Source organism: Aulonocara stuartgranti, assembly GCF_965226115.1.
Source record: "Aulonocara stuartgranti genome assembly, chromosome: 4".
NCBI classification, from domain to species: domain Eukaryota; kingdom Metazoa; phylum Chordata; class Actinopteri; order Cichliformes; family Cichlidae; genus Aulonocara; species Aulonocara stuartgranti.
The window spans coordinates 11317401-11338914 of NC_138942.1; the positions used below are offsets into that span (position 1 = coordinate 11317401).

A 21514-nucleotide genomic window follows, 5' to 3' on the forward strand; every position below is an offset into this window, starting at 1 on the left:
CTTTCTGAAATTGTTGTGAGATTTGAAGATCCATCGTCAGTCGCTGTGATTCTTTTTGAAGCTCTAGTAACCCTCCCTCCCCCAAACATCAGCTTGATCTACACAGCTCACAGCGGCTGTGAAATGAGACCACTAAGAGGCGCCAGAAGTCTGTCACTATCACTAGAGCCACGTCTACCAGTGCTGGTGTTTACATTTGTGTTGGAGAGAATAAAGTTGGAAGAAAGACAAGATTTGCCACACTTGTGATAAAAGATATGGTTGCTGACTGTGCAGAACAGATATGGGAAATGAATAAAGAAAAGGTCAAGAGGTGAGAAGAAATGTTATGTTTTGTTTTGCTTATCTCACAGGTAAAACTAAACAGGTAACCCCCCCCCCACACACACACACACTTTCCAGTCTGTTGGGTGTTGCTTGTTTCATCGTTTCTCATCCTCCTGGTCCCTTTTCACAACTCTCAGAAGACAAAAGATAGAGAGATACAAAATTCCAAATGACATAGATGTCCTTATGTCATCAACCAGTGTTAAGTGCTAGGGGTTTTTACAGGATTCTGAAAACTGAAGTGAAAACTTAACTGCACGGGTAACCTAATTATTTGTTCTTTCCTATGAAAAAAAAAACTTTTTCAATTTCCCTTTGTATGAAGTATTCGTAGCTTCATATCTCTCAAAAGATTGAATTTAAATCTTCTTACATTTATAGTTTCCGTCTTTCGTTCCCCCATTACAGTCTGGCTGTTTTTCAGTCTGGAAGTAGTGGATGTGTTCATTGTAGACCTTATTAGGCGTCACTGCACATAAGCAAATTAAACAGAGTAGCCTATTTTCTTGCATGAAAACTTAATTGTGAGTCATTAATGATTTGAATCAGACGGTGAAGCACTCACTGCCAGAACCAGTCAGTCTGTTGCTTGTTGATCGATGATGAACATAATGCTATGATTCATGTGGGAAAGTCCGGGGGACGCTCTCTATCAGGGAAGCACAAAATTCCCGGAGCTTGTAGCCTATAGAGGACTTTTTTTTTTTTACAATAACCGTCTTAGATAAGAACACGTCTTGAACAGAAGTAATTTTAACCAGTGCGGACTGTCAGGATGCAGCACAGTCTCCTGGCTGGTAGCGTGTGTGCTTCAGGCTACTGCCCCTTTAAGGCTTAGGATTTGGGAGTGACGCGGATACGAAAGCTAGTTTGTCCCTGTTTCCCTCGCTATGTAAAATATTTAGAAGAATCAGACTAACGACTGGCACACCTAATTAATTGCAGGATCATAATGTTGGTGTATTGTGTGTGCTGAAGAGAGAATAAGCCGGAGAAGGTAGTGTTTACGACCGATCTATCACGTTGGGATTATACTTGCCAGGGCCGTCCTCCGAGCTGTTGGGATAACTTTGGAGAAGTTCTTTGTATTCGGGGTAGTCAGACAGCTTGGCCAACAAGCTGAACATGGATTGGGGCACAGAGCTTTGGGTGAGTCTATCATCTGCCTCGCTTCTGTCTCCTTTGATATTTTAATAGGTTGTCTGGGTGTCAGGTTTGCAGTGCAGTTTTTTAAGCATTGCGGGATGAGAAAGTGAAAAACGCTACACGACCTCCGGCGAGGAAGCCTACATGTATCCAGAAGCGGAGTAACTCGCCTGTGTGCACAGCTGTGCATTCAGGATTATACTAACATGTTTCCAGCCATTTCTTCAACTTTTAGTACGTAAAAAAGGATTAAGTTTACATACAAAACCATACAAGCACTTTTGGAAAATGAAGGATCCACGTTTTGCATATTATATATATTTTTACACCTTTTGTTTTATCATTTAGTCCCTCTCTTTCCTCCAAATCTAAGTATTAATTAATTAATTGGATCAAATGACTATTTATGACCCAGATGACTCTTAAAAGTTGTCTGATATCAGCCTAAAAACACTATTTCACATCTAGAAAGTCCTTTAAACAGTGCAGAGGTGGGTTGTGCCCCGTGGGATGGTTCATTGTGTACAGTCTGGCACACCTTGCTTCCATAGAGATGAAATCAGATGCTGTGATTTGCCTTGCGAACAAGTTTCATGAGTAAATCTCTCAATGTGTCCATCTCAGTGCCATGATTCTTTTTTTATTCAACAAAGAGTGCATATTGAGAGAGATTTTTATTCCCATGTGCTGCGATGATTTGGTAAAATACTAGATTTGTATGAATTGTGTTTTACAGACTGCTAGGTAGCCAGCTGTAAGCCACTTCCTGGATGCAGCTGTAAAGGCAATGACATTATCCAGAATCCAGACAAAGCCTGTTGTTGCTCATGCACATTTTCAACAAACCTGAATATGTAAAATGGAGCACTGCAAAGATGAGCATAGTGAGGTTGTGACCTCATTACAATCTCCCCCTAGGCCTCTTCCCCAGTCCCTTTTCCATCCTATGTGCTGGTGCAACACAGCCTAATTAGTTTTGCCCTACTTTGATTGACTCAGAGAAATGTGGTACCCCAGGATTAATCAGAGGCTTTGTCTCTTTGTAAGGCTTTCCTGTTTTAGTGCATATAGTTGTTTCACTAGTTTTTAGGAAATCTCTCACAGGAAAGCGAACTGTTCTGCTTTCAGTCAATATAGATTTCATTAAAAAATCTCATTGTAGGCTATGTCTTCACCTGCCTGCTTGGACAAAGCCCTGCAGGCATAATTGGCTTTTTTAATGTTTGGCTAGTTCCTCGGGCCAAATCAGCTCTATGACATCTGTCCCCTGATTGTCGTTAATCCAATGGCTATTTTAAGGCACTAGTCAGAGTACAAGATCATTGTCTGGGCATTAACTGTGATAGTGAGTGTTACCAGGGCACTCCTCAGAACTGCAGTAAGGCTGGTCTGGCCAGGCCTGGCCCCTCATTTTGAAGATGACAGGGTGACTCAAGGCTGAAATATCCAGCCAAGCATTGTAGGTTGGTGACTTTCAGGGTGCCTCCTTTAGAAATTGTGTGGCTTTTACTTGATGCCAGTTCTCTTTTGACATTATTTTGAGGACAGAGGTTTAGATGAGACCTGGGAGTTGAAGAACAAAGTAAACTGTCATACTTTTAACGCACCCCACATACATAAATCTGTGCAGTACAAAATAGGTTATGGCTCTCTATATTTGGAAGTTGTATAATTACCAGGGCAGAACTAGAATATTTAGACTATCCTTCAAAACGATGAAATAAGAGGAGGATAAAGATTCTAGTCATGGCTCAAAGTATTCCTGAGGAAAGGAGCGATTACTCCATAAAAAATAACTATAGGTAAAGGCAAGTTAAAAGAACAAATAAAAAGCAGTCGTGCAAGCCACCAACATAACATTTGCTTTTAAAACAAAAACATGCTCATTTTAAAGTTGTTTTAGTCTTATGAAAATCAGTTCAGTACAAACTCTGCGGGGACTTGTATACATAACTTTGACTGTGGCTTTGAATGGTGTTTGAGAAGACACTGATTATATCTTTTCAAGTTGTTTTGATTTATTTTAAGATAGTTTTAATGGTTTTGCTTTTTAAGTGGGGCGTTCTTGTTCAGATTTAAGTTGTTATCTTGAGGTTTATAGATAACCAAATGTGACTTTTTCAGTATTTTACGAAACTGCTTACAAGAAATCTGGCATACTCTCTGTCCATCCATCTTCTTAGCCACTTGCTGGTTCAAGGTTGCAGGAGGTGCTGGAGCCCAAGGCAGTAGATGGAGTATACACTGGATAGGTTACCAGTCCATCACAGGGGAGATGGGTTGTTGTGTAGAATGTTGACTAAAAGGAGGTCACAATTTAAATATTTGTATTTTTGTGTTAATAGTCCAAAGACCACAGAGCAAAGGTTGAAACATTTGGATTATTTCAACACTGAACTTTTGAATTTTATGTTACCAACACCCATTAAAAAGTTAAAAAATGTTTTCTGATTCACTTTCCTCAGGTGAAAAGTTTGAAGAACTCTTTAGATGAGCTCTATGAGCTCTGTTATCCAACCTCATTTCCAGAAAAAGTGGTTTAAAATGTTAAAGAAAAAACAGAATGTAATTTTTGGAACTTATAGAAACTGAATATTTACCCAGAAATGGTTTCAATCATTTATTTGAAATTATTCCTAACGTTGTGTTTTAGAGTGTGCCTGATGGAGTTGGCACTGAGATTTCTCACATCCATTTTTTAATTTTTTTTTAATTTTTATTTTTTTAGCGTGGAAACCCCTCCCACTCTTCTTCGGTCATGTCATTTATTCATAATTGCTTAAACTGATGTAGATGCTTTTTTTTTTTTAGGGGTGATATTGCGGGACAGATGAGGTAGTGTGTATGTGAAGACTTTCTGGTAATACCGGTATACTCTTATTGATAACAAATAAGCCAAACATCTTTTTTTTTATTTATTTATTTTTTTTAATTGAAACAGATTTCTGATATAAGTTCAATTTTCCTGTTGGATCTATAAAACAGCCAGTTCACTAAAGGGTTTTCTTCATCAGTGTGAAAAATGTTGACCAAAAAAAGGGCTTAATCACAATTATTTTTAGCATCACACTTGAACATCCAACATCCAGACGACATAACTGAGATCATACAGCTTTACCAGATAAATATCCATTCACCTTATTAAAATATACCTGGTATACCTCAACTATTAAATAACCATTAAAGGATTGTCAGACCTTTAAACCTTTTGCTCTGCATTGCTTTATCTTGATATAGAAATGGTGACATTTCCTGGATCGATAATATTTTCCAACATTAATAAGTATCTGCAGTTGTATTTTCAATGGAAGTGTCTGGATGTTGGAATGGTACTCAGTATTGACAGGAATACTTCAAGTATAGTATTTTGAAATTTGACCATAAATACTGGATTAAGGACAAACCCACACAAAGAGGTTACACCTAGCACAGCTTGTAGTTTCTAACCTCCCCTTAAATCTCCACAGTAAGCAGTAAGCTTTTTGCACACTGTGCCACAGGCTGGTCGGCAGTCCACAAACTGAATATGCAAATAAAGGGCTTATCTATTCAAATGACCTGTTCCAGACTACAGAGGCAGACTACAACTTTCCAAGTCTTCATAATATGATGAGTACATCTGTCTTAGTGGTGAAACTAACAATCTAAAAAATAAACCAATCAGAGTGATTAATTTGTAATTGTAATATGTCGGAAGTAACCTGCCTACAAGTCGAAGGGACTGCATTAATGCATTTTGACTAACCAGCTGTTGTCCAGTCTTGGACATTATTTAAAGCCTCTGATCATCTCTCTTGGGGGCTACCAATGCCTGATTTATGCTTCAGTGGGAAGTCTACATCGTAACTGGAAAACCCTTTTAACCCTATGCCGTAACCTGATTTGCACCTCTTGAGAAATGTCATTGCACGTCGGGTTGACACAGCCTGCAGTGACTTGAGTGGCGTGGAATGTTGTGGATAAGAGGGGTTTCCAGTTACATCGTAAGTTAGGATGCTTCCTGCAGAAGACTAAATCAAGCTTATGAGTTTGAAAACAGCATTAGGTCAGGCCTCAGGACTAAGTTGAATGGGTGCTAACAGGTATTGTAAGCTCATAACTTACTGTGCTTTTTAGTTCGTACACATGTAGTTATTCCTACAAGTTCCCGACTGAATAATATGGCTTTCAGTTGTGTTATTATTCCTGTTGCCTCTAGCTTCTTGGTTACTTCACGTGTAAACAGATTTTGATAGACGTGAGCTAATATATTTACCAAATAAGTGTCTTGGGCGTGACATTTATAAGTGGCAGTGGCTGACTTTTATCTCTTGTGTCATAAAAACTTGGTGCTTGGTAAATGTTCAGAGATGGTGTAATGAGGTCTATTTTACTTCAGTTCCCAAAATGGGGAGGGAATGTCAGCAAAAACTAAAAAGAAAAATGCTATTTTAAACATGAGTTGAATTTTGTAATTGGTGTATTCCTGGTATTTGGTTTGCACTTTGACACATCTCCAGTTATGGATCTAACTGGGGCCTGATGGAGGAATCACTCATTTAGGGCGATTTGGTTTTAAGTGGCTGGTACGAGTAATTTAGGAGAAATTGTCACATGCGCTAACTTTGTGATCCAGGAATCATGTGAGGCTAGTTTACTGTTATCCAAAAACTGTGTGGTAAATCATAATATGCTGCAAATCCAAATGTATTCATATAGTAAAAGAATTATTATTACTGCACTCTACTCCACATCAATAATCTTTCATTTTAAATCATGCAGAAATTGTCATCGCTTACCTTTAAGTGGGAAACATTTTCAGCAATACACTAATCCTGCCTACTTCACTCCTTTTCTCTACTACAGTTACACAATTATTGACCCTTAATTAAAACCCCCCAAAGTGCCTACTGGCTAGGCATTATTGTAGCGCTGGATTGCAGGCCTTACTCTTAACTTTGAACTGTGTACTGTAGTTAGGTTAAATGCCATCTCATTTATGTGGACTTTAACTCTTTTGTTTCACCTGAAGAGCGGGAAGGGTGTAGAATAACGTGGCTCAACACGTCAGGAATCCCCTTTCAACATGCCTCCGCTTCAAGTCTTCAGCATTGTTTCTCACTCTTAGTAGGCTTGTCAGAGCTTGAAGGTGTTTTAAAGAAAGCAGTGAAAGAGGAACAGAAACCATATATGCCTCAGTCATACTGCATAATGATGAGGAGAAGTCAGCAAATTCGGCTGTAAATGGAACTGGCATGAAAAATTTTTTTTCTAAGGAATCGGGCGTCACGTTGCTATTCACTCCACACAGTCTGACCACATAAGGAAGAGAAAAGCACCTCCTTCTTTAATGCCTGAGAAGCATGACCTCTGTGTCCTTCTGACAGTTCTCTCCCCCTCGTAAGAAAAACGCAGGTCCCCCATGATTTAAAGCCTAGCGGAAGTTAAGAAACGGTTGCCAATATCTTGTGCACATGTGGCGAGCATTCTTGGGACCTAGCATGCGAGAACAAACCTTGATGTGTTTTTGTTTTATTCCCCCCTGCTTAAGATGTAATTTGGTGACCTCAAAGTCCACCAGTGCAACATCCCGGTCATTACCTAGAATTCCACACATGTTTGGTATTTCACTGTGTTTTGTCTTTTCCTTATTTGTGTTGTGCTCCTTCCACCAGGACCAATATGACATCATTGAAAAGCACACACAGTCTGGCCTGGAGCTGGTAGAGAAGTATGTGAAATTTGCGAAGGAGAGGACAGAGATTGAGCAAAACTATGCCAAACAACTGAGGTAGGCCTGTTTTTGTTTTTTCTCTCTCCTCCTCTGTTTTTCACGTTGTTGTTGCCCAACTGCCACAAAGAATTGTGTACAAGTGTGTTGCTCAAAGCAGCTTGCAGCATATGTGTCCTTTTGTGTTTGCATGGGTGCCTGTTAAAAGGCTGTTTATGAAATGCTTGTTGGTCTTATGACCACTGCGGGACTGAATCTAACTTGTGTGTGAAACACTAGCTCGATTCTCCAGCTGTAGCTTGTTGTCCCTGTATCTTTCTCCTCTCTCTCTCCTGTGGCCTTTCTTACATAGTCCTTCCTCTCCCGGTTGTTTCCCAGTTTGTAGGCCCCCATCTGTTGTAGTGCTGAGCTTTGCTGGAAAGGAGAGGAAGCGGGAGCAGACTGGCGCATGATAGACAGGAAGTGGTCAGAAGGAGAGTGAAAGGAGGAAGAACAGCTATTTAAATATGTTCATAGTGGACTGCTGTTGTTGATCCTATGGTGTGGAAACAAATCAAATGGTTACATAAGAACATTTTAAGTCAGCGAGTTGTCTTCTATTGCCATCTGCCGTTTCAGCCCTTTCCCCATTTCAGATTGTTAATGATCTGTCACTGTTCACAGGAACCTTTCAAAGAAGTATAACCAAAAACGAAGCAGCAAAGATGAGCCTGAATGCAGGTGAGTTGTTGTTGGTTATGTTGCAGGATTGTTCTTATAGAAGAGCTCCCTTATTTATATTTATATGTTTTTATTTGTGGTATCTACTAGGATATCTTTGCATTATCTATAGTTAAAAATAATCCTGGACTTTGGTGCAGCCCCTAAGTTCATTTGCTATCTGAAACTAAAGGTTTTCCCTTCATTTCCCCCTGTTATCCAAGCAGTTAGTTGGTGTTGTTATCCACGCAGTAGTGCATTGCTGTTTTCGTTGCCATTTAAATGCCTTTAGAAGGAAGCAGGAATAAGGAAGCTATAAACTTCTTATCGTGCCGTGGTCCACTGCAAACTTCTCTTTTAACCTGTCTGTTTGTCATCTTATCAGCTGCCTCATCACAGTGTCATTCTTTCTCCACCCTTTCCTTTCTCCACCTCTTTAAATAATAGGTTGTCCAGCTACCAGGCATTTTTGGACATCCTGACAGAGATGAACGATTATGCGGGGCAGAGAGAGCTAATTGCAGAGAACTTGATGATGAACATTTGCATCGATCTTACCAAGTACCTGCAAGATTTTAAGCAGGAACGAAAGACGGTGAGCTCGATATGAAATGGATGAGGGTTAGAGTCTTTAAAGTTCTAATCTGTGGCAACAAAGAGAATCTGTGATGTTTTCATTTTAGTTGGTCTCGTTTCCCACAGTCCCATTCATACCACTCTTTACCTGCAGATGGTTAACTGTCTTGTACTAGGCCACTTTTGTTTCACTTCCATGCTGTTTTAACAGTTTTGTTGTTTACTTCCTGGTTTGAGTCATACTGTGTGACACTGGAAGCCCCCGTTATGTAAATGAAAACACCTAGAACTCACTGTGTATGTGCCTATTACACCATAGTCGTCAACATTCTGACAACATGCCAAATGGGGGTTTTCTTTAGAATATACAACAAACAGTGATAAGGAGGAGTGGAGATGCACAGATCTTACTGCTGTGGCAGGAAAGAAGCCTCACTTAGAGTCTCCTGAGGGAGGCATGGTCTGAGTGGTGGTGTGCCATTTCTCTGAGGAATGCTTTGGCTTTTTCCTGATAGAACAGAGCAGCCATGTACAGGCTTCTACTGAAGACGTGATGTCTCAAACAGACACACTGGTATTTGTTTTCTTGTCTGTTGTGCTGTGTGGCTTTAGGCAGTCATTGTTTATTTTGTCTGCCCCTGCACATGGCTGTCTCTCTTTTTGTCATCTGACCCTCCTCTCACTCTATTTTTATGGATGTCTGCAGTATCTGATGGATGCCAAGAAGGCCCAGCAGAGTTTGGAGAGCACCTACAAGCAGCTTGACAGTGTAAGTTTACTCTTAGAATTTAAAGGTTGATGAACACAGCACACAAGTCATTTCTACAATGCATGTTAACATTTAAAGTACCACCAAAAAAAAAAAGAAAAAAAAAGATTTCTCTATAACCAAAACTGGAATGTTTGACTTGAGTGCAAAAAATGAAAGATAAAGTGAATGGTTCTAGATTCTGTGTGCTCAGTCAGGTGACTACATTTGTCTATAGTAAAATCAGATGAACAGAGTGGAAAGCAAGCCTCCTTTTGAATCTCCACTGCTGTGCTGCATACTGGACAAACTGGTATGCAGCACTGACATCATAAATTAAAGCATATTTTTTTCAAGTACCACTATAAAGGTGAAAAGTAAAAACACGCTACTGTGGCATTTCAAGAAACTGTGTACTATTATTACATTGGTCACTGGACAAGCTGTGCTGGCATTGAGAGGGAATCCATGTAAACCAACACTGAATGGTCCAAAACTACCAGCAGCACATTCAGGGCAGCGAGGTCCAGTTCAGTGACTTGAATTAATGCATGTGAGGCCTAGCACACACAAAGTGGCTACAACTACCGGTGTTGGGGCACCATCCAGTTGCCTTTTACTCCAGTATGCAGACGTAAGCATTTTAAATCCTAATAAACCATTTGTTGACTTTAAGAAAGAATTAAAAAAATAAAAATAAAAAATATGGTGGCATATTGCGAAAGGTTACCAAGCAGCCTGTTGAGGACTTCCTGTACCAAACAGATCTTTATTGCAGATGAATTCATTGTTTTGTTTTTGGTTTTTTGTGTTTTATTTCTTTTTCGTGATACACTCACTGACCACTTTATTAGTTCCCCTTTTCTAGTTTGGATTAATCTTTCCCCTCGGAACGGACTTCCCCTCAGAAGTCTTTTGGGAATAGATTAAACAAGGAGCTGGAGACATTCTTAAGAAATTATGGTCCTTATTGACATGATAGCATCACATAGTTGATTTGTCAGCTGCGCAATCATAATACAAATCTCCCATTTCACCACATCCCAAAATGCTCCGTTGGATTGACATCCTGGTGTCTGTGATTGAGATAATTGAGGCTTTGTGAGATAGCGAGTCACCCTACTAGAAGCAGCCATCTCGACATGGGCACACTGTGGTCAGTTACAATACTCAGGTAGGCTGTGGTGTTTGAATGGTGCCATAGTGCTAATTGTACTCAGTTGGTACTAAGGGTGCTGAATAGCAGTCTCAGTTTCCTGTTTGTAGCTGACAAGAGTGATAACCGGTGTGGTTTTCTATTTCTGTACTCCGTCAGCTCCAAGCTTTGACATGCTGTGCATTCCGGGAAGCTTTTCTCTGTGCTTTGGTGATCATTTCAGTTACTTGCCTGCCTATCAACCCGAAGCAGTCTGGCCATTCTACTCTGACCTCTGGCATCAACAAGGCATTTTGGCCCAGGGAACTACTGCTCACTGGCTATTTTTCTCTTTTTCTTTCTTTTTTTGGATCTTTCTTTGTAAACACCAGAGATACTTGTGTGAGGGGAAAACCCCAGTAGATCAGCATTTTCTGAAATACTCAAACCAGTCTATTTGGCACCAACAACCACACCACGTTCAAAGTCACTTAAATCACCTCTCTTCCCCATTGTGCTTTGACCTTCACCAGGCCATCACGATCATGCCTGAATGCACTGAATTGCTGCCATGTGACCAACTGATAATTGTGTTAAAGAGCAGTTAAATGTGTGTACCTTATTTACATTTTACTTGTAGCTGTAAACCAATATAAAGGCGCACTTGTGTAATACAAAATAAAATTGAAGTAATGTGTTAAAGTAGGTCAGAGGGCCAGAATCTTAAGTATTACAGAGATACAATTTTTTGGTAATACCGCCTCGCACTACAAGACCTGTTTTCCGTCAAACCTGCCATGTCCTTTGCTTAAAGTTGTGTAACCTCTTAAGAGTTAATTCTTTACTAAATGAACTGAATGTAATGTTCTTGCTTTTCTTTCTGTTTCTTTCCTCCATCCACACCAGAGTAAGAAGCGCTTTGAGAGAGAGTGGAGAGAAGCAGAGCGTGCAGCACAGTATGCAGAAAAGACAGATCAAGACATCAATGCCACAAAAGCTGATGTTGAAAAAGTAAACAGGAAACATGTTGAATATCCATATCCTATTTGACATCGTCCAAAGTAATACTAGATGCGCTTTGTTAACCTGTTTTTATTTGTGCATGATTTCAGGCCAAACAGCAAGCTCACATGAGAGCACACGTAGCAGACGAGTGTAAGAACGACTATGCTGCTCAGCTCCAGAAATACAACAAAGAACAGAACCAATTCTATTTTAGTGACATGCCTCTCATTTTCAATGTAAGTCAATTATCTATTGCAAAATGACCACCTACCACCATCATTATTTTAGGTTTTAGTAGAAATTCTACTGGTAACGCGTATTAGTTATTATGAATGAATCAGAAATTTAAAAAATGATGTATGTCAAAGTTATGCTTTAAAGCTATTTGAAAATCATAAACAGCTACAGCTTGTTTATTTTGTTTCAGATAAATATGTATATGATTTCAATATTTTAGTATAAACCTGATCTTTCCTTTTTTAAAATACACATTTTTAGCTGCTATCTATTGTGCTTTGTTTTATCTCTAATAATGGCATTGTTTGTAAATAACTGTTAATTTGTATTCACTAGAAATTGCAGGATTTGGATGAGAGGCGAATACAGAAGTTGGCACAAGGCTACGTCTTGTTCTCAGACACAGAGAAGCATGTGATGCCCATCATTGGCAAGTGCCTGGAAGGCATTACTAAAGCCGGAACTAATGTTAATGAGAAGAATGTGAGTGGATCTCGGAAAAAAAAAAAGGAGAAAAGAACGGATATTAATGTGAAGCATGGCTTTGTACAGCTAATTCGTTTTAGCCTTAAATCTGCTTGACGATAGCTCTTAATTGCTCTTATCCATAATTGCATTTAATGCAGGACTCCATGATTGTAATAGAGCAGAATAAGTCGGGCTTTGAGCGTCCGGGAGATTTGGAGTTTGAGGACTACAGTCAGGGGATCAATCGAGCCTCTTCGGACAGTAGCCTCGGTACACCTAAAGTCTCCGTTGACCCATGGAAGAAGAAGACCAATAACTTTTGGCTTTTCAGCAAGCGAAGTAAGGTAGGAGATTTTACTATAGAGTGCAACATTAGGCTAATTTAGCCTAATGACATGGACTCACACTCACACAGATGTCCTTTATTGTACTTTTTGAAATTTTTCAATGAATCAGTGAGTCTTCAGGTTGGCAATCAGGCAGATTAGTGTGTGACTCCTTGCATGGCAGAGCCAGGAAATCCCCTACAGAGAGCACCCCTGGTGGACCTGTGGTTGCAGCTGCACACACTTGCAACACACACATACACACCCTTCTTACCTTTAATGCTCAGAATAATATTGCATGACCCTCTGCCACTGAGTTATATGGGAACTCTCACACACCCCAACACTTCTGGAAAAGGTCTTTTGCATGACTCTATGACTGGCTGTCAGCGTATAAACCTCGTCCACGCACACCCTCCCTATCCCTGGTTTCCAATAGGTCAACTAGCAGGCAGCATTCTGCTGTGCTTGTGCTTTCATCAGCACGGGACCCAAACAACATTGAATTTTTCTCTATAGGCATCCACAAACACACTGCTTCTATTATACTGTGCAGAACCTGCCATTATGTGTTGCATCACAATAAAATCTTTGTGCCAACTTCAGAATGATACCACATTTTGTAGGTAAAAAAAAAACCCCGACCAGTTACAGTCGCACGTTTATGACCTGAATGTTTTCATTGACATTTATGTTCTTGCGTATGACTTTGTGTTTGGAGCAAGAGAGCTGCGCTACATTGTAAATCTTATCTCAATGGAGCACTTTTGCTATGGTCCAAAATTAAGCCGGCGATATGAGTGGCTGACCACTAACAAGCTAATGGTCCCCCACCTCCAGTCCTAGCTCTAAATGATCCCTTCTTTCTTCCCTGCAGTGTTTGCTTGTTCAGCACCCCTCTACTCTCTGCATGTCTTACTGGCTGTGCACTTTTCCCGCTCTGTGTATGTGTGTGGCACAGTGCTCTGTATCATCAGTCATGCTCTCCCAATTAGGACTCGGCCGTGTGAATAGGAGGCTGAATATATCGGCTTGAGTGAGCTCTTGGTTTATGTCTAGCTCCTAAACATTCCCGTTCTTAACTCCTCTCCTGTATTTAGGCCCCCGTAACCCTGAAGAAAAGCGGCACCTACTCAGTAGATGTTCATATAATAACAATGTACTTCTAGCTCACCGTATTTACACAAGAAACTGTGTGTGGTTCTCTTAGACGTTCATTATTGGAGACTAGAAGCCATCAGCCTCCTGTGTAATTTAGCTAATAGACCCCCACCCACCTTACTACATTTATGTACACCTCAGCGTCTAGTTCACCCAGACATGTTTGCAGTTTAACCTCTTTCTAATAGGTCACAGAGGGCACTCATTAGGCGCCCCCCCCCCCCCCAAAAAAAATCTATGTGCAGAATCCCACTGCAGTAATTAAGCAGGCTATTTATAGCTACTGTTCTGGTATGTGAGTTGATATTTTCTGTCTATATAGGTCAGACTTCTAATAGTGCTGGTTAAACTTTAAACATATTTAGTTGCGAATCAAACATTTTTCTTAGTTATTTTGTGATGAGACGAAATTCTATTTTCAGTGTAACTGAATTACAGCCAAATTGGAAAAACACATTGACCACTGTCTATAGATACTCAGCAAGCCAGTAACCATAGCCTATTGGGTGTATTGAGAGAGATCATATCCAGTCCATAGTTAGAAACCTCGGTCTTGTTATTGTTAGCATTGAAACTGGGTAGTAAATATGTTGTTATTATGAATGATTATATTACTGCTATTACTAATAAACAATTAAAGCTGTAAAAAATGCAAAGTAATTTAACCTCGCAGGCTTTCTTCAGCCAGTTCCTCACTGGAGCTCAGGCTGCCCATCAGCTGGGCTTGAACTTGGCTGCAGGGTTGCTGTGGCACCAATGTGGGAGCTGTGGTTGGTTGTTTTGCTGTGTAATCTTAGTGTTTTGGGATTTATTTATTTTTTTGTAATTATTACTTGATGTTTGTGTTTATGAGAGTGTTTTTTGCTTTCATGCTTATTGGGCTCATGTGCTGGGTTGGCTTCAGTGTTGTCTTCCTTGCTTTGTGGTGTGCTTTAAGGTGTTGACGGTGTCTTTTTCTTTCCCTTGTCATCTTGTTGTTCTTGTCTTCCCCTTCTTCTTTTCAATTATTCTTCCCTCCTCCTTCCCCAATACACCAATCTATGTCTGTATACCTTATCTTATCTTGGGTGCTGGTACTTTGCTCATTTCCCACACCAGCTGTCCTCTCCAGTGCTCGCTCCTTTCTCCACTCCCCCTGCCCCTTCACCTAACGGACCCCCTTCCCCCAAGTTTGGCCGGGACCCCCTGTCGTACTGTTTGAAGGAGATCAATAAGACAGTCAAACCCAGAATCTCTTCCTTCCGGACACTCAGGAGATCGGTGAGTCACCACAGAAGACGGTTCGGGTGCCAGGAGACGTTCACTCATAAGGGCTTACACATCATCCTGTGTTCATGCCTCTGCAAGAGTCACTGAATTCCTGTAATGAATAATTTGATTTATATTTTTAGGACATGAACATGCTGTATTAAACTTAGTCTGATTTTTAATGTTTATGTATATAAAAATGTAATTAAAATTCATTTCAAGGTAAAAAGTGAAAAGCAAGAAACCCACTTTAAGGTTATTTCACCATTTTTATGTACACATGCTCTTTCTTTTTTCCCCCTCAGAAGTTTACTCCAGAGAGGATAATGGTAATACAGGAAACAAAGCTGGGGTGTGGAGGTGTTTGACTCGTAAAAAGTAGCCACCTTTTCTTTACAATGGCTCATTTCATTGTAATTTCCCTTCACATTCATTGTAAATTCTCTGTAGTTTCCCTTCTCAACCAGCAGAAAGTTATGAAGTTTCCAGCAGGAACTTCATAAGTTTCTGCTGGTTTTTGCCCTAAACGGCCTCAATATACCGCATCCTACATAAGGTAATGTGGTCTAGGACTTGTCCTCTTAAGCCTGTATTGAAGAGGTGGCCACCTGGTGGTGGAGGAAGGGAGGAATGCTTGGTGGCACACAGAAACACTGAGCAATCAGTAACCCTGTTTTCCAAATAGCCCCAATCGTGCACTTTTCTGTGTCACACATGTAAATCAAGACTATTTTTTTTTAATGTGAAGATGATAAGAGATGGGACTGTACGAAGTTATTGGAATGCGGTTATTGGTCCATGGGTGATGGTTTTGTGTTCAGCTCACTGATGTTCTGTACTTCATTGGCTTTATGTCAGTTCAAAACCAAACAAACATGAAACTCAAAGAGCTGAAATGGTTTTTAGTTTGACGTCTCCTGAGCTGAACACAAACCACAGGCTTCCTCTGCAGTTGTCCAGTTCTCACACCACGGTAACTGTCATTATGAAAGTGTAAGAAGACATTCAGTGCTAACACCCCCCCCCCCCCCCTTCCTGTACCCTCTTGCAGCCTACAGTGACAGAGGACTTTGCCCACCTCCCTCCGGAGCAGCGCAGAAAAAGGTTACAACAGAAACTGGATGAAATCTGCAAAGAGTTGCAAAAGGAAGTTGATCAGAGGTGTGTGTCTATTAGACAGACATGTGCGGATCCTTCTGTGTATTAATAACCATCTCTGTTAGAACTTCTCCACTGGGAAAGTGGATATAATATTCATGCAGAGTACACAACTGTGCCGTGTCTCTGTGTGTTTATCCACTCCTGAGGTCTGCAGGGAACTGATTTCTACTGAAAGTCACTTTCCCTCTTCTTCCTTTGTTCCCCTCTCTCTGTCTATCGCTCTCTTTTTTTTTCTCTCTTTTCAGTGAAGCGCTGGGAAAGATGAAAGATGTTTATGAGAAAAATCCTCAAATGGGAGACCCCGCCAGCCTGGCATCCCAAATCAACCAGACATCCCAGAATATAGAGCGGCTCAGAGGAGAGCAGAGCAAATATGAGGTAATCTAGCTCTCTGCTGCTGTCAAATGATGTGACCCATATATGTTATTTCTAATAAACTATTAGGTCAATAGGTTTCCAGCCTTTTCTTCTAACCAATTAAAAGTTTTTAAAGCATGTAGTCACACAAATGGCAGAATAATGGATTGATGGAAATTTCTGCTTTTTTTGGGGGGACCGTTCTCTTGAGTAGACATGGCTTGCTGAAGCTGGAGGTCGAGGAGACACGCTGCGCTATAAAGCCCACTCATTTAACAATAATGGAGCTAATGATGTACACAGGTAGGATTACATTTTGCTTGTAGACATTACTTTAAAACACAGGCTTGTTGTCTACTCTGTACAGGAAGCCTGTCTATTTTCTTTCCAGCCCTGATGGAGCTTACTCCGATGAAAGCACTCCTGATCCTTCCCAAGCCATTTATGCTGAGTTTGATGATGACTTTGAGGATGAAGACCTAGCTGCTCCTATCGGGAAATGCACAGCCATGTACAACTTCCCTGGTATGTAATACACTCATTATTATTATTATTATTATTTTTTAACTAATGGACTCATTGACCTATTGTTGTTGTTCAAAATGAGGCATAGTGAGTCGATGCTGTATGCTAGGATGTGTGATTACAAGAGTTGCATTCCTAAAAAGCTGAGTTATGGAAATATTATTTCTCACTGTTTAGTAAGAACCACTACAGTCTAAGATTTTTATTCTCCTGCGAGGTGTACTTTACAACCCATTTTCAATAAATGTTGGGATGTTTTGTAAAATGCAAATAAAACAAAATGCAGTGGTTTGCAAATCTCATAAACCCATATTTTATTCACAACAGAATAGAGAAAGCATATAATATGTTTAAACTGAGAAAATTATCATTTTAAAAAGTTATTTTGAATTTGATGGCACCTAAACGTTTGAAAAAAGTTGGAGCAGAGCTAAGTTTAGCACTGTGTAGTGTCACATCTTCTTTTAACAACAGTGTCTGTAAGAATCGGCGAACTCGAGAGTGTAGTTGCTGGACTTTTGTCTCCTGTTATTGTCTGCTGTTCAATAATCCCGGGTTGTCTTGGTCATATTTTTCCGACTGTAGGCATCACAGTTGAACATCCAGACTCTTCTACTACAAAGTTACGCCGTTGTAGTAGATGTCCTTTAAAATTTTCTTGCATCATCTCGCAAGGATGTCTTTTTTTTTTTTTAAATACTCAATCATGTTAGTGACCTTTTGCCAAATAACCTAATCAGTTACCAAATGTTCTTTTTAAATATGACTTTACACCCTTTTTTGCTCCCTCTGTCTTGTGAATAAAATATGGATCTGTGAGATTTTCAAAACCTTGCATTCTGTTTGTTTTTACATTTAACACAGCATCCTAAGTTTTTATTTTTTTATTTTTAGAATTTGGTTGTAATATTTGTGCTCTGTTCTGAGATGTCTCCAGACTTCCATGTTCATACATGGAAAATTGGAGGCAACAAGAACAGCAGAAAGGCTTGCTTAGTGAAGAAAGCGAGCCTTAATGACAGCAGACATGACACCGATTAAGTCAGAAACGACATGAAAGAAGAATATGAGGTGGACGTGGTTTGCAAAGTGTTTTTTGTTCTTTTTTTTTTTTTTTTTTTTTTTTTTTTTTGTAAATCTAACTGCATGTGTGAAGGGTATCAGGTGAGCTGTCAGCTGATCTGCCCACCCTACCCACCCATAGTCAGTCAACACTGGAAAATAACCTGAAGCTGAACGTCCTCAATACAAAAGAACTTATAATGAGACACAGACAGGTCCACTTCCCTCTCTTTATAAATAGAGAACGGGTGGAATTGGACTCCACCTTCAGGTTTCTGGTCACCCACATCTCCGCTGATCTCACCTGGACCCACAACACCAACGGCCTGGTAAAGAAGGCCCGACAGTAGTTGCACTTCCTCCATGTCCTGAGAAAGAATAACCTGGACCAGAAGCTGGTACTGGCCTTCTACCGCTCCTCAGTGGAGAGCATGCTCTCCTACTGCCTGGGTGTTTGGTACGCAGGGGCCACTACTGAGAACAGGAAGGCTGCACCGAGGATAATTAACACTGGCCCAAAAAAATAATTGACTGCCCTCTGCCAACACTGGAGGCCATCGCCAGATCCGTCTATCTCAGAAAAACCTTTGTCATCACAGGTGACCCTTTGCACCCTACTGCCCTCTGGTCAGCGCCTCAGGTCAATCAGGTCCCACACCTGATTGACCTGAGGCGCGAACGGCTTCTTCCCCTGGGCCATTCAGACTGTCAATAAACAATATTGCCCCCACCCCTGCCCACCCACCTCACCAATCTCAGCCATGGTCAGAGTAACCCCCATCACTCTGGCTTTTAGTCTTTTCTTTGCACTACTTCCAAGCACTTTGCAACTATTTTGTTTTCCAATGTGTGCATTTCTCTTATTTTTTTCGAATATATTTCTCCTGTTTGCTATTTATTCCTGCTGTCTACTGTTTATATTTCATTCCAGCACAGTTGGTGTGGCACACCCACAATTTTGTTGTACATGTACAATGACAATTTTATTCTAAGTTTTCATTATGGCTACAGAATGTTATATGACAGTAAAATTATAGTGCTGGCTTGGCTTTTGAAATTCTACCTGTAGGTTGTAGCATAATTATACCACAAAATAAGAAGTCAGTCATAAAATTATGAATCCATTTTTTTCCCCTCTGATTTGACTGAGCAAGGTTTGTGTCAGCACATCGGTATATGAAATTATCTCTAGCCTGTTTTTCTTTTTCAGGTGCCAGTGAAGGGACCATCGCTATGCAGGAAGGGGAGGTGCTGGCTGTGGTAGAGGAGGACAAAGGGGATGGTTGGACCCGTGTCCGTAGGAACAATGGAGATGAAGGCTACATACCTACATCTTATGTTACCATCACTCTAAATAAGTGAAACACTTAACATTTAAAAAAAAAAAAAAACTGTATGCAATTCTTCCTATTGGACTGATCATAAAGAAGACAGCACTAATGGACAAGACTACCAGAAATATGCAGGTGACGTGTTTTGACTGAAAGAGGTGCACCATATAAGAAGAAGAAGAAGAATGGTGCTACCAGTGTGCTCATCATGGCTTCAATGACATTTTTTCCCCATCCCAGTTACCTAAGCCACCTGAACCACTAAGACATTTTATTTTCTAGTCTTGCATCACAATATACAGTTGTCATTTTTGTTGTTGTTGTTTTTTAAAAGTCATTTTCAGGCACCATTAATAGTACAAGTGCTTGTCTCATTCCACAGACTAGTGAGGCATTAGTTTCTGAGTGTGAGAGGAAGGAGGAGGAGTGCTGCTGCCATCTTTACACTGGGTGTTAACACCATTAATATTTAGGAGGAAGTTACTTCTGTTTACCTTTTCAGTTAAAAACCTGACCTCCTATGGCTCATTGCAGTCTGCTCCACTGCGAGTTTTTATTTGCTTCAAGCATGTCACTCTCTACCCTCGATAGTGCTTGAGTGTCACCGGGTGGTGAATTTCATTTGTGGGAGAATACTTCCTTTTAGTTTTTAGCTGTGTGTAGCACCAGAAGTTGAGAACGGCTCTCCCATCATAGCAGATTCAAACAACCATACAAACACTTTAATGTTCAGACAATCACAGTCATATCATTCTCACTTAAGTTAATTTCAGACCTTTAGCAGTAATAAGGATATGCAGGACCTATTCTTTTCTCATGGTTACATCCTGAAATTATAGAGAAAAATAATTTATTGCAGATGCGCAAACGTTCATGTTTGAAAGAAGTTGTACTTTGTATTAAGGATGTTTTCATGTTCTTCTTTTTTGCTTGCACACATAGTGGACAGTTTGTAGCCACAAAAGGGAGTAAATAAAATGTATTTCATTAAGACTATTGTATTTATGTAATAAGTAATATATATTTTTAGCTATTGCAACACCACTATTGTCTTATTAGCGATTTTAACCATTCAAATAAAAAATAAAAAAATCGTACTTTTTAGAGAGAAAACTGAAAGCTAATTTTATGGCCGATAATGTTGCTTTTTCACACTTTAATTTGTCATACAATGTCTTTTTTATGTTGTCATGAAGCCAGCTAGCAGCATTACTTATCCAAGTAACTGCTTATGTGTCTTTGGTGCCTTTCTGGTTAAAAGCAATGTGTATATACCATTTTTGCATATAAAGTATTTTCTCTCTCTCTCTTTTTTTCAAGATTTAATAAATGTTAAGCACATTTCAGAGTTTGAAGTGGTTATGTCATTTCTGAAGTTGGAGAAAAAAATAAAACATGATATCTGGTCATATAAGATAATATTTTTCTTTTTTATCTAATAACAAGGCAATCCATCTACATGGATGACCTAGAAAAATCTGAATTATATATAATGTAACAATTATAGGAATTTAGCTGCATTTTCTTAGGAATAAAAATTGAGATGGTGTTGCAACAAACTACAAAAGACAAAATCCCAATACCTGCTTTAAGAAATAAGGCCCAGAATGCATTGATATGTCTCACACTCTTAACTGATTACATGCAGCTCATTCTCAGTAGGTGGCATTGTTGCATCATTTCTTAAGTGATGCAACTTGTGTCATAGACCTGCCATCTACTCTCTTCTGCATAATTATGTTTTCAATATAGGCCATGCATTTGCATACCTGATTAAATTGCACTGGCTTCAAAAACCATAATGTTTATAATGACTAATTAAATAACCCAAAATTGGCATGTGCCCCACTTTCGTATCACCTCATCCACAATACCACACAAGTGAAGTGAAATGCAATGAATGTGAATTTAGTTAAAAACAAGGTTTAAATGAATAATACATCATATTTTGATAGAAATGGGAAAAAAAATCACTGGCAGAAATGGTAGTGCATCAGTTTGGTGTGGCCAAACTGAGAGACTGACTGACTGAGGAATAAGATCATTATTTGTATGCAAAGCCTTTATTCTCAAGATGCATTAAAGGTCAGCTTTTAAATAAGGCTAACAGGAACCAGCCAACATTCTCCGTCTACCTACAGCTCGGTGGGGACAACACTGCATCCTGGTACCTCTCGTCTCACCCCAGTGGCGATGTTAATGGGGAGGATACACAAGAGAAGACATTTAAACGGTTTCTCTGGACAGAAAAACAAACTTACCTGAAGGATGAACCGAGTTAGAGTTGGGCAG

At 39.9% G+C, this 21514-nt stretch overlaps 1 protein-coding gene across 4 annotated transcripts; it reads left to right on the forward strand.

Moving 5' to 3' along the window:
• The first annotated feature begins 918 nt into the window (after positions 1-918).
• trip10a (thyroid hormone receptor interactor 10a) lies at positions 919-20573 on the forward strand. 4 transcript variants are annotated; one of them, XM_082529730.1, is made up of 16 exons: positions 919-1476; positions 7128-7243; positions 7847-7903; positions 8330-8477; positions 9165-9227; positions 11248-11352; positions 11454-11582; positions 11920-12066; positions 12210-12395; positions 14637-14798; positions 15092-15115; positions 15838-15947; positions 16193-16325; positions 16519-16607; positions 16696-16829; positions 19102-20573. In XM_082529730.1, the coding sequence occupies exons 1-16, from the start codon at positions 1453-1455 to the stop codon at positions 19251-19253; spliced, it is 1779 nt and encodes a 592-aa protein (XP_082385856.1). In that variant the 5' UTR covers positions 919-1452; the 3' UTR covers positions 19254-20573. The 4 variants fall into 4 exon arrangements, with proteins under 4 accessions (XP_082385856.1, XP_082385858.1, XP_082385857.1 ...); XM_082529732.1 differs by lacking the exon at positions 14637-14798 and having other exon boundaries at positions 921-1476; XM_082529731.1 differs by lacking the exon at positions 15092-15115 and having other exon boundaries at positions 922-1476.
• The last annotated feature ends 941 nt before the right edge of the window (positions 20574-21514 follow it).